This window comes from Ixodes scapularis, unplaced genomic scaffold, assembly GCF_016920785.2.
Source record: "Ixodes scapularis isolate PalLabHiFi unplaced genomic scaffold, ASM1692078v2 PGA_scaffold2__306_contigs__length_199485367, whole genome shotgun sequence".
NCBI lineage: Eukaryota > Metazoa > Arthropoda > Arachnida > Ixodida > Ixodidae > Ixodes > Ixodes scapularis.
Genome location: NW_024609857.1, coordinates 197,823,135 through 197,836,923, shown reverse-complemented (window position 1 = coordinate 197,836,923; position 13,789 = coordinate 197,823,135). Strand labels below are relative to the sequence as shown.

The 13,789-nt window shown below is 49.3% G+C and overlaps 1 protein-coding gene across 1 annotated transcript in view; it reads left to right on the top strand.

The window, feature by feature from the left end:
- The window catches only part of LOC8025706 (protein 5NUC), a 165,118-nt gene that overhangs the window by 91,157 nt on the left and 60,172 nt on the right, over positions 1-13,789 (top strand). The window contains exon 4 of the mRNA XM_040208991.3: positions 983-1,183. Coding sequence (XP_040064925.1) covers positions 983-1,183 — 201 coding nt within the window. The remainder of the gene's footprint in view (positions 1-982; positions 1,184-13,789) is intronic.

Sequence of the window (13,789 nt, the reverse complement as noted above, 5' to 3'; positions counted from 1 at the left end):
TGCGGTGATGAGCATAAAACCCTCCGATTAGTCGCATACTAGGTCTGTAGTAGGGGGGTAGGCTATACGTCTCAACAAAATGTGTATTATCAGTTTACCGGCATAATGAAAAAATCAGGAAGTAAGAAGTAGTGTAGTGTGAACCCTAGACTCGAGCAGTCATTCTGGCAAAGCACGCTGGTTTGGTAAAGAATGGAGGAAGCGATTGTATAAGGCACACAGATTAAGCAGCCATTTTCATGCATAGGATGTGAGATACATTTAATGAGATAGGAAACCTAATAGTTTTCTTACATCGCTGTGAAGATTATAAAACTCATATTAAGGATTTTACTAATGAAATTAGTAAAATCCTTAATTAAAAAAAAGCTCTAAGAATAATTTGCAATGTCGGCTATGACTTTCACACAGAACCCCTTTTTCGCAATCTGAATGTCATCAAAATCTTCACACTCTACAACTTTAAGTTCTGCATGAAATATAAAATAGAATGCAGTAAAAATAAAAGGGTTCAGAATTCGTTGTTCTGAACCCTTCTATTTTTTAAAAAAATTCCCGCTCTAACTATGGTTTTCAGAGAATCAAAATAACTCTCCCGAAGTCGCTAAATCTGCTAACCCTAAAGCACATAGACATAACTACTCTTTCACCCAAAGAATTGCGGTCTTATTTTTTGTGTTGCGGGTGATATGGTTACACCTGAGTTTCATTTGTATTGTACTTGCTTTGTTGCTTGTTTTTTTGGTTTTTAAATCCACTGTTCTCTGCATTCGCTAAAATTGTATAACTTTTTATCTTTTTACTTTTAATATGTATACCCTGTGTGTGAACTCGCATTGCCGCTGCTGCTGAAACTTTTGTGGCGCTGGAAACTCGTCAAGCTGTCCATGCAGCATTTTTCTCAGCCCCCGCCATTGTAAAAAATGATAAATAAACATTGAATTGAATTGAATTGAAATGTCTTCTGCACGTGTCACTCCAGGCAAGGTTCGCTTCACGGACGAAGTGGAGTGCGTCCGGAGGGAGGCCAAAAAGCTCCGCGCCCAAGGGGTCAAGGTCATCATCGCTATGGGACACTCCGGTCTGCCCAAGGACAAGGAGATTGCTGAGGCTGTGCCGGAAGTCAGCCTCGTGGTGGGTGGACACACGCACACTTTCCTCTACTCCGGGCCCACCACGGGAGGTAAGTAGCGCCTTCTGGCGTGGTCCATCAGCAGAATGCGCTCATTCAAGATACCGCGTCCATCACAACAGTGTTTTTCTTTTAATACGAAAGCACTAGCTGTCTCATAGAGCGAACCGAGGTAATCAGCTTTGAAACCACGCCAAACGTTGGTCAAAGGGAACCTAAAATCCCCTTTCCCAAGTGAAGCCGATTTCTGATGGATTATGCTCCCATTGGCTGGCGTCATCAAGGAACGAGGCTCCCATTAGCGCTCGTGCGGCTAAGTCCAAACAAAAGCCACCAGAGAAGCGCTCTCCGTGGCGGCGCAGCGCACGTAGCGGCCCGGCCGCCGGTAAGAGGGAGCGGAGGCCGCAGAGCTGGCAGAGCCCGCCCGGGCAAACTTCGGAGAGGCATCACGGCCGAGCTCAACGTGGTGCGGCCACTTCACGAGAGCGCCCGCTCGGCCGTCGGCCGGTAAAACGTTGCCGTCCTCGCCACTATGTTGCGCACGAACTAAGGGAGCGGGAGAACGGCATTCATGCTTCGCATTCACAACTCATAAGAAGCGCTTAGGTGTCCACGGACTTTTTTCAGCCCGAACATATTTTTCTAAGACAATCCCTGAAATCTAATGCAGTCTCTGTAAGTGAGTCTACGGCAGAGAGACAATATACGGAGCTAATCGTCACGGTAATTAAAATAATTTTTTTTAAATTAGTTCATGAACTTTTATTTAATAGTTAGATGGGTCACATTGTAATTGGAGTATTGACGCTAGTCATGTATATAGGCTAAACCAATTTAAAGCATTTTAGAAGTGCCATCGTGCTTCGAGATAATTGTCGATGAATTCCACCCCTTTTCGTTTCCACAGCCATGCGTAGGAGCTTGACGTAATTTGTTTTGGTATTAATCAGTATCTTGGCCTCTCACAGTTGGTGGATCCGCCAAGGACGCGCTTCCGAAGTCTCGTGCGCACTGACCAGAAGGTGTTTGCCCTTCAAAAGCACTTTGCTTTGAAATCGATATTTTTTTACGCTGCAGCAGAAGGAATGTAACGCGTTTCGCGTGGTAAACGGTGAAACCGATCTCGTTTGGTCCCCTATTTTGTCTCGCCAGCAAGCCTTCCAAGGTTGTTAAAGTCACCAATTGCAGGCTTAGCAAAAAAAAAAAAAATGTTACAACGAAATTACTATGCCATGCACAATTTTTTGCTAGCTGAGATACGCAAGAAAAGCAATTAAGGGCAAATGATGTAAAAAAAGAAACAATCTCCTACAGGAATGTGCTATTAAAGTCAATATATTTAATGCATGCCATTGAAGTCGGAATGTGGGGAGGCAAAAACATGTCAGAAGCCCGTGAATTCTGGAAAGAGCTGTACCACTCTTTCACATAACACGACCGCCAAGGGAACAGTTTGCACAAAAACATCGGCGCTTTCCAAAACAAGCAATCAAATCCGGTTATACCTGTAGAACTTTCAATTTTGCTACGTGTGCCGTTGTTTAAGGGAGGGGGAGGCCACCTGTCTCACTTGCTTGTCTTCATAGACCTGAAAAGTATTGATCTTAGATGCCAATGATGAAAGGAGAAACTTCGAAGACCAAAAGCGTTTCGATTATGACGTGCGTGCCAACCGGTCGTGAAAATATATTTGTGTTGTTCTCTATCTCGGTTAATGTTGGGCAAGTAAATGTATTTCATCTGGATTTTAACACAAAAATGGGTCATTATTTAGAACTTGAAATGCGTTTAATGTAGATGTACGGACAAAAAGAAAGCTAAACAACTTGATGACCAGAATGCCGAGGGCTTCTGATGAAATCAATGTTTTAATGACCTTTTCAACTTTTTCTTTCGCGTCCCCCCCGCCAGACTATTAAATACTTGGGAACCGCGAGTTCATTTTTGTTAATGGTGTGATATTTTTGTGGGTGCAAATCGAAGGTGCCACTTAATGTACAAACCGACATTTTTGAACTGCAACATGTTTTGAGTCCTAGCTTGGATCACACATTGATGTTCACTAAATGCAACTTTTATAATTTGTTATTTTTATATTGAGCTTTATCGATAATTCTACTCAAATATCTTTACTGACAGAGTTAGGGGCACGACGTTTGACTAGCGATGCTCTGAGCTTAGAGGCGACCTTAATGAACCCGAAGCCTCATGTCGGCCATGCTTTTGGAAATGTGCCTTCAATTGAGAGATATTACGCCAACAAGCTCAAGTTACAAAACACTTTTGTGGGAAACATGTCTTCGTTGAGCCCACAAGAAACTTTGAGATGGAGGTTGACAGGACTAGAGTTTGCCTTTTTTCTGCATGTCCTAGAATACCACAAAATCTATGTACCAGAACAACGGACATGAAGAAAAGCACGGAATCGCGCAGTCTTTCAATCGTCGAAGTGATACCGCTTCCGGAGTTTCTTAATGCTCTTCTGACAAAAGACGGAGAAAAATAAAAGCAGGTATGCTTTAGAGCTAAAGTTTACAGCAGCGTCTTGGCAAGCTCTGTAGGTTTGGTGGCGATATTAACTTTCCGCTACCCTCGTATTTTTTTTATTTTTTTCAACAATTTTTCAACAAGTCAACAATAGAGATTCGTGATTTTCTTTGTCATTGCTTTTGCTGAGCATCCGGTTATTAATTCGCGAAAACATGAACATGCTTTTAACGAGGAAGCCGAGATAAAATATTATATGAGGACATTGAGACAAATAGAGCAATTCAAAGCCTTTATGGTCGCGGTGGGGATAAAGACGACGGAGAGGTCTTCCAGTTTCCCGCCTCTAGCACGAGCTTCCTTCCTTTGATAACAATTGGGCGCCCCGTGAGGTTCGAACGAGGACGCGCTGCTAAAGCACAATAGAAGGCAGCACAAGTCGAAATAAAAATAATAGCATCAAGATCATTTGGTCGGCTAGTTGGTATACATATTACGAATCGGATAGCGCAACACGACAAGAAAAAGTAGAAGAGCGAGACAGGACAGAGCGCTACAATCAACTGACGTTTAATGATACAGGAAGAGAAAGATAAAAAAACAAATTGAAGACTGCTATTTAAAAAGAAAAAAAAGTAGGTGACCAAACGTGAGCTACACCTGCGGTAGTTTATTTTACATTATTATAAAAGAAAATCTATAGAGTTACATAGCTTTACCTAATGTCACAAAAAAACAAATAATTTCGACGAAGAAGTCGTAAAACTCTCCGACCGTAACTATGAAAGAAAAAGAACGAAGAATGAAAATGATTTATAAAAGAATTGACTAAAGATTAAAAAGGATTGAGTATCTTCAAGGGAAGAAGACTGAGGCAGTAAAGTTCTTCTTGTGCTAAAGCCACGATGCAGGCATTACCACGGGTCGCGATGCCTTGCGCCTCGTACAGCTCTCAGCTCTGTCTCGTCTCCCTCATCTACTTTTCCTTGTCGTGTTGCACTATCTGATTGATAAAAAAAAAAAGAGCGAACTACTTTTTACTTCTCTCCTTCAGGACAGCTTGCTGGCTTCATAGGAACTTGCCCACACCCAATCGAAGTGTTAGCGCTCGATATCAATCTATCCGTCAGTGCCAATATTCTCACGGGTGGTGACCAAAATAACAATAAATAAAGAGGAAGAAACAAACGTTTAATGTAGCGAACTTGTGCCCGAAAGCAGAACAGAAAAAGGATAGCGTCGCAGGCGTCGATGGCGGCGAAACAGCAGGATCGAACGCTAAGGCGAGACTGACTGCAAAGCGCCACGTGGAGCCCCAATTATGTACGCGCGTTGGCTTCTGGAACAGTCGGCCTAGAAAGTTCGGCGATTAGAACATTCAGAACTCGAACAGTTGAGAATGTTCTCGAATTCACGAGAACGCAATGTTGAAAGAATAAATAAAAGAACATTCCACCGACTGGAACCGAACCTAGACTTTCCACGCGACAGTCAAGCGCGGTAACCACTCGGCCACACACGCGGTCGCTCGCCGACGCGCGTGGCATTACTCCCCCCTTTAAAAAGGCATCGTCTCGATGCCACGGGAAAGGCAACTAAACAGAGCAAGACAAACAAAAAAAAAAGAAAAATACGGAGGCTGGCAGAACACAATCCTCTCAAGCGTTGCACAAGATCACAGTTCACAGTCTTATCGCGCGTAGTACGGCTTGAGGCGCACGACGTGAACGACCAAGGTCGTGGGGGACGGCGTGATAAGGTCCGTGTTCTGTCGGGCATCACCTCGTAGTTCAGATCCCCAAGTCGACGAACTACTTTGTAGGGTCCGAAGTGGCGCTTTAGGAGTTTTTCGCTTAGACTGCGTTGTCGTATTGGGGTCCAAACCCACACACAGTTTCCGGGTTTGAAGCGAACGTCGATCCGGCGAACGTTGTATTGGGTAGCGTCGACACGTTGTTGATCTTGAGATCGGATTCGGGCGAGCTGACGAACTTGTTCGGCTCGTTGAGCACCACCTGGGCGTCGGGGATTCCACCGTCATGCTGGGTCGTAGGGTAGCATCGCGTCGAGCATGGTCGTTACTTTTCTGCCATGCACCAGCTGAAACAGGGTTACTCCTGTGGTCTCTTGCACCGCCGTGTTGTAATCAAACGTGACGTAGGGTAACACCTCTTCCCATGTCTTGTGCTCTACGTCGACATACATGGCGATCACGTCGGCGATAGTTTTGTTTAGCTGTTCTGTTAGTCCATTTATCTGCGAATGGCACGCAGTGGTTGGACGGTGATCGGTGCCGAAGGATGATCGGTGCCGACGGTGATCGGAGACGAAGGATCTCTTGCGTCAGCTGGGTCATGAACGAAGATTTACGGTCTGTAATAAGGACTTCAGGGGCGCCGTGCCGGGGGACAATGGACTCGATGAAAAAATTGGCGACTTCAACAGCCGTACCTGATGGAAGGGCTTTCGTCTCGGCGTACCGTGCGAGATAATCTGTGGCGACGATTATCCAGCGTTTTCCTGACGTTGACGGCGGGAAAGGGCCATGCAAATCAATTCCGATCTGCTAGAACGGCGAGGACGCGGGAGAGATCGGATGCAGGAGTCCTGACGGCTTTGTGGGCGGTTTCTTGCGTCGCTGACACTCACGGCATGATCGAGTGTAGAGGTGAACAGTTTTCGCTAGCCTTGGCCAGTAGTACTTTTCTCGAATCCTGGCGAGCGTCCTGTGGTAGCCAAGGTTTCCAGCCGTTGGGTCGTCATGGCATCCTTCGAAGATTTGTTCTCGAAGACTGGAAGGAATAACCAACAGCCATGCTGTGTGATTATGACGAAGTTCTCGTTGTACAGCACCCCTTGCCGTATGGAGAAGATAGGCAGGATTCGTAAGAAACCATGGGGAACAGCACTCGCTTGTCCCTCTAGGTGCTCGATGAGCGCTCGCAGTTCAGCGTCGTCACGTTGGAGTGCTGCCATGTCGCTGACATCCAGAGCACCGAGGAAACACTCATTGTCGTCGTCTTTGATGCAGGCAAGACCGGCCTCTAGTGGGGCCCTTGACAGGCAGTCGGCGTCATTGTGCTTCCGGCTGGACTTCTACACCACGGTCATGTCGAACTCCTGCAGTTGTAGGCTCCAGCGTGCGAGGCGTCCGGAGGGGTCTTTGAGTTGGCGAGCCAGCAGAGCGAGTGATGGTCCGTGACGACGCCAAAAGGACTTCCATACAAATATGGGCGGAACTTCGTTATTGCCGAGACGACAGCGAGGCACTCCTTGGCAGTCGTTGAGTAGTTCGTCTTCGCCTTGTACAGCGTCCGACTCGCGTATGCAATGACTCGCTCTGCTCCGTCTTACATTTGGACTAGTACCGCGCCAAGTCCGGTGTTACTGGCGTCCGTGTGGATCTCTGTTTCAGCGAACTGTTCGAAATGGCCAAGAATCGGGGGTGTCTGGAGTCTTCGTTTGAGCTCATCGAATGACCACTGGTGTTCTTCTGCCCATTCAAACTTCACGGCGTCTTTCGTGAGGTTCGTCAGCGGTGCAGACAGCTTGGCGAAGTCCCGAACAAATCGTCTGTAGTAAGCACAGAGTCCGAGGAATCTTCCCACGGCCTTCTTGTCAGACGGCGGCGTAAATGCAGCTACGGCGCGGGCCTTCTTGTGGTCAGGGAGAACACCTTTGTTGTTCACGACGTGTCCAAAAAACTTAAGTTCACCATAGGTGAATCGACACTCTGTTGGCTTGAGTGACAGGCCGGCGGTCTTGATGGCTTGAAGCATGGCTTGAAGTCGTCTCAGGTGTTCGTCGAAATCCCGTGAAAATATCGCGACATCGTCCAGGGGGAACTTTGCCATTTCAGACGTTCCAGCACGGTGTCCGTGAGACGCTGGAAGGTGGCTGGTGCTGTACAAAGTTCGAACGGCATCACTTTGAATTTTTACAGTCCATCGGGAGTGATGAAAGCAGTTTTCTCCCGGTCGCGTTCGTCGACTTCAATCTGCCAGTAACCACACTTCAGGTCCATCGACGAAAAATATCGGGAGTGGCGCAGTCGGTCTAACGTATCGTCGATGCAGGGGAGCGGATAGACATCCTTGTTCGTCACAGCGTTCAGTCGACGATAGTTCACGCAGAACCGCAGAGTCCCGTCCTTCTTCTTTACAAAGACGACTGGGAACGCTCACGGGCTTCTTGAGGGTTGAATGATGTCGTCGTCGAGCATTTCCTAAGCTTGATCTTGAATCACCTTCCTTTCCTAGACTCGGTAAGGCGACTGGTGGACAGGGAGCGCGTTGTCGTCGGTAATAATGCGATGCTTCACCATTGGTGGTTGGCGAACTCTCGACGATGTGGCAAAAGAGTCACTGTATTCGGCGAGGAGATCAACCAGTTTCCGGCGCCTAGGAACTGGGAGCTCGGGGTCGATGTCGAGCGGCGACGGCGGCGTGCTCTTCTGCTGTGACGACGAGGTTTCCTCGGAGATTGCGGTGACCACGGCAGGCGCCTGAAGCTCCTCGACGTAGCCCACGGTGGTACCTTCGTTAGGTGTTGCGGATCCTCTCGAAAGTTTGTCACGAGAACAGTTGTACGTCCTTCTTGAAGATCCGTTACACCTCGTGCGACGCCAATTCCTTTTCAAGGAGCAGTTGGACGCTGCCTTCCAGAAGAGCTTTACCGTGCATGGCTGCGTCGGTTATGACGGTGACGAAAACACTCGACCGCGGCGGCAGATTCACATGGTCGGCTATAACTCGGATCGCGGATGACGTCGTGTTGGCCTCCACCGGCGGCGGAACAGGCTTTCGCAGCGTCAACTGATTTGCCCCGACGTCGATGACGGCGCCATACTCGCAAAGAAAGTCCATTCCGAGGATAACGTGCCTCGAACGGTCTTGCAGAACGACGAACTTGACAGGGCAGGTCTCACCGTGGATCTCGACGCGAGCAGTGCATCTCCTGACTGGTGTGATGAGGTGCCCACCGGCGGTTCGTATTTGAGGGCCTTCCCACGGCGTTGTCACTTTTCGCAGGCGGCGAGAGGGCCTCCCACTCAAGACTGAGTATTCTGCTCCGGTGTCCACGAGTGCCGATGCGTCGTGACCGTCAATAATAACGTTTAGGTTGTTGGACACCGAAGCAGGAGCGTCGTTGCAATGCGCAGCGTCGGGAGAGTGGGAGCGCTCCGTCGTTCTTGGAGGCTCTTTACTTCGGTTGTCTTCGGCAACGCCACCTCCAGGCGTTCCCCTACAAAAATATGCATGGACGTCCTATGTCCATTCTTTTGCCGTTCCATTACCCCTTTGTCCATCCTATGGATTCCTGTAGACAGTTCTTAGACCGTCTAGTACCACTGGTTTGCCACAGAATGGACACAACAACGCTATAGACCGACACGCGGAGCGGCTCTGTTTACCAACACGGCCGGAAGGCCGCGCATGCGCGGTAGCTATGTGGGCAAAAGCAGCCCCGCTCTCCGTGTTTTCGCCATTGCGCTCTATGGCGTGCGCTCGTTGTTGACTATGTAGGGACGCTTGTATCTTTATTTGTGCATCGTATTTCCTCACAACCTATATCGTATGCTATGCCCGACTATTTGAGCTGGTTGCCCGAGCCTGAACGGCAGCGGTATCGAAACAAACTGTGCGTGGACGGCGTTGACTACGAGGATCCGTACGCCCTATGAACAAGACCTGCTGGACTTCCGACGTAAAGTTGCTGCCACCGACGTCGACGGCTCACGTCGTCGTTTATTTAGTTTTTTCGCCAGGCCAGTTCACGGCCGACACGGTGCAGGCGTACACGTCTCTCGAGGTCTACGATTACTTCTAGTTGATTTCCGCACTGCCGGCGGGATCAGCAGCCTGTGGGTCCGCGGAAGTGTGTGTATTCATTAATTGATTAAATACACACAGCGTCTTCAAGACAAGGTATGATATTTTCCCTGCCCTCATGACCACAAGGCATGACAATCAGTAACGCTTTGTCCGTTCTGCAGTCTTAGCGGTAACAGGTTACAAGTAACGGCGTTGTTGGTAACGCGTTACTTTTTTCAGTAACGTAGTAACCCACTCGTTACGTTTTCGACACAGTAACGGGTAACGTACTTGTGTTACCATTTCAAGTAACGTAGTTACGTTGCTCGTTACTACTTCCTAAGTCTTAAAGAAATTACACTTCAATTTTTTACATGTTTTAGGAGTCAAGCCATGATTTTCTGTGCGTTTTTTCTCGTAAGTATTTAGGTGAAACCGTAGAAAGAGATAAAGTAATTATGTCCAGTTTCTGCATGAACATAATGTTTCTTGATATATTACCTGTATCGTCAAAACCGTAAAATGTGTTAAATCATAATTTAAAAAAGTAACGCAGAATCAGAAGTAACGTGCGTTACTTTATATCGGTAGCGGGTAACGCGTTCCTTTTATTTTTAGGTAACGTAGCTCAGTAACGCGTACCTTTTATTTGCAAGTAACGAGTAACGTATTTCGTTACTTTTTTTCGGTAACGCCTACAACACTGCTGTTCTGTCGCCGTTCCCCTTCTGCTGGGTATATCACGGGCATAACGAGCCTCCGACGAGCGCTTGGCCGGTGCTTTGTGCGCGAACACCATGGGAACAAAATCCGGGTGGTCTCGATCAGACAACGGTTTCCCTGCACATAAGCAAGCCTCGGGACGGAGATTGAAATGGAAGCCGCACTTGCCTTCAAGAAAGTGTTTGCCGCACAAACGGTCGTTCGCGCGAGGCGACCATACTTTTCGATCCACGGATATTATCCACCTTGTATGCCTTCCAGAGTCTGCCGGGAACTTGTGGAAACTCACTCCGCTGCTTTTCTTGTACATTTTGGCGCAATTAACGGCAACACAGCTTCGCGGCATGCTGAAATGCTATGACGCCCATGCGAAACGTGCGCGCTTTTGCCCACACCCCCCGGCTCCGGCGCGATCGCAGCGCCGCCGCAGCTCCTTGACGTCAAGCCCGCGTGTCGGTCTATAGAGATCTTCGCGAAAGAAAAAGTTTTTCATTCCTTCCTATTTCCGTTCTATGGTCCCGGAGAGTCTGTGGACTTCCTATCGCCTGTCTATGGTGTGAGCTATATATTGGTACATTAATAAAATGATGCCGGGTAGACGTTTTCTTTAGGTGTAGCGAGGTGTCCGAGTTAAAGAGTTGTTAATTAACTTCCGGGTATCAATATGTTACATTGATGTCTGGAGGCATATCCAACCTCAGGGTATATTCATTGTGGAGATGGAAGTGTTTAGTATGTGCCGGAATAATGTTTTTACTTTCTCAGTGGGAGGGAGGTATATGTGGGTCGCTGCGGGACCCGTAGATATTCGCAACTTTCACAACCCATAGGGGGCGCTGGTGCCTATCAAAATTGCGGTCATCTGGATGATCGTCGTAAAACAGCGGTATACTAGGCTGAGCCTGCGCGCGACGCGTAATTCTAGTTATGCTGTATACGCGCAGTATCAAAACCTTACTTTATGTTTTTTTTCACGTCAGGAAAGTGTAGGCAAGCCATTTTATTATGAGGCCAATCATCCAGGAGCTAGGGAGTGCGATTCTCACACCGCGGTACCACCATCGCTTAAAGTGGCTTTTCTATGGACCCCGTAGGGACTTCGTGCAGACCCTGTATGGCTTCTCTGCAGACTCCATAAGGAGCCCGTGTAGACCCTGTATGGCTTCTCTGTGTACCCTGTATGGCTTCCCTGTGAACCCCGTACGTACTCCTTATAGACCTTGTAGGGCTTCTTTGCAGGCCCCTAAGGACCCTACACTCTTTAAAATGACTTTTACAAAGCACGTTTTTGCGTAAAAACAAATGAGAAAAAGCTTTTTTTGTAGAACCATTTATTGGAAATGAGTACAAAATAACGAGAGCGTGATGTTTGCATACACTTTTAGCTTACAAAGTTTTGCGGCACAATTATTTTTTTTTTTTTTACAGCCATGCCTAACCGGCGACTTCAGGTAGCGCGTCCCAACTTGGGTGCCTTCGGTTGCAATTCGCGGCGCGTCCGCCTGGGAAACGGGGGTTGGCATCCCTGAAACCCCTCTATATGTTTCGGCGCCAAAGTGGCCGATTAAAGCCAAAGCAAAACAGTCACATGCTGTCAAATATTGATAGTCCCAAACCAGCACACGCGGTCGTGCAGTTATCCGAGTTGCCACTGCGGGTGGAATGGTGGCGTTGCGATCGCAATTAGTTCGCTTTTCGTGCACAGATCGGTGCCGCTTTTTCAGAGCAATCTCTTTAGCCGTTTCCCAACTGACTTGCTCTAGAAACGTTGGAATGTTCGGACCCCGTAGCAGACCCCCTGCAGACGAGTGGCTTCTCTGCGGACCCTGTAGGGACTCCCTGTAGACTTTGTATGGCTTCTCTGCAGACCCTATGAGGACCCTGTGTAGACCTTGTATGGCTTCCCTGTGGACTCCCAGGGACTCCTTGTAGACTTCGTATGGGTTTTCGGCAGGCACCCTATAGACACCGTAAAGACCCTGTGTAGACACCCTATAGAGTCCCTATGAACTCTATATGCGTCTTACCATAGAGAGGGTAGAGGAAGACCACATATCATACATAGAATAGGACGTCCATAGAACGTCCGTTGGCCAATATTCTATAGGGCAGCCATAGGACGACTTCACGGAGGCAACAGAGGTCATGGCCTGCCTATAAATGCCTTTTGTTCTGCCTACGGACGCTGCTCTATAGAACGTCCTAGAAGTGGCGATACATATTTTTGTAAGGGTTGCCACGCCTAGTTTTCCCGGCGACGCAGGGGAGACAGGCTCTCTCGGCGGGATCGTGGCGCTGGAGACGCTGAACGTCGTGGCGACGGCGAGCGAGATTTACGGCGGAGAGACGGCACTGAAGGGGGCGAGCGTCGGAGGTACTCCTCGATATCGCGAGGGCGTTCGTGTGGAAACCACGCAGCCCAAGTCGACGGTAGGGGCAGCTGCGGTAGATGTGGTCGGCTTCCCCTCAGTGGTGGCAGAGCGGGCGTCGGTCGGCCCTTCGCCACACGTCGGTCTTCCTCGGCGAGGGTTGCTCCGGGTGGACGTCCTGGACTTGTCCTTCCTGACGTCGAGGATACTGTGGCATCGGAGGGTCTCGTCGGGGTGGCGCCGCGGCCTGGCGGTTAGCTTGCGGCGGTCGTCGGTCCATGGCGGCGTAGCTCAAAGTCGGTTCCTCTGGCGTCGTCGTGTTGATCGGAACCTCCGATTGGAAAGCTCGGTGAACTTCCTCTCGGACGACCTCGGCGAGCGACAGAGAGGATGGGCGATCCGCAGCGGGAAGTATCTAGCGGAGTTCTTCCCGGACGACTTTACGGACGATCTCCCGAAGGCTGTCGACACCGCTTGCATTCAGGTCCAGAAGGGAAGTAGCGACAGTTGGAGCTGCAGGCGCGCCGGCGATTCGGTGGTGGTGGCTTACTCGGGCCGTCAGTGCGCGGTCGATGTTGGTGGCTTCACTCCCAAAAGCATCAACAGTCATTGGGGGGTTGCGGACTAGGGCTCCGAAAATTTCTGCCTTGACGCCACGCATGAGAGCTCGACGTTTCTTTTCCTCGGCGGCCTCCGGATCGGCTCGGGCACTTAGCCGCGGGACATCCTCAACAAAGCTGGTCGCGCTTTCGTTGGGGCCCTGCACCCTTGTTTGAAGTAGGTCCTCTGCTCGCTGGCTACGGTGGTGGTTAAGGAACGTCCGCTTCAGTTCGGTGACGGAGGGCTCCCATGTAGTGAAGGAGGCTTCGTAGTTTTTAAACCAGTGCCTCGCAGTGCCTCCAAGCAAAAAGTAGAGGTTGTGGAGGCACTGCTCCGCCGTCCATCCGTTGTGGCGGGCTACTTGTTCGTAGTGTCGCAGCCAGTCTTTAATGTTCTCGTGGACCTCCCCGTGGAATGGCGTTGGAGTTCGGGGTACGACGGGCAGGACGACGACGGGTCGAGATCTTCTTCCGGTTCTCGGGCAAGAGACCCGATTCGGGGGACTGACCTCGGGTACGACGGCTTCTTCGAACTTCGGCGTCTTTGGCGAAGGGTAGCCTTCCGGGGCTGAGCACGTCGCTTGGCCGGGATGACTTCGGAGGGGTACGCTCAACGTGCATAGATTGCAATACCCCTCACCTCGACCAAAACTGTCACGGGTGGTG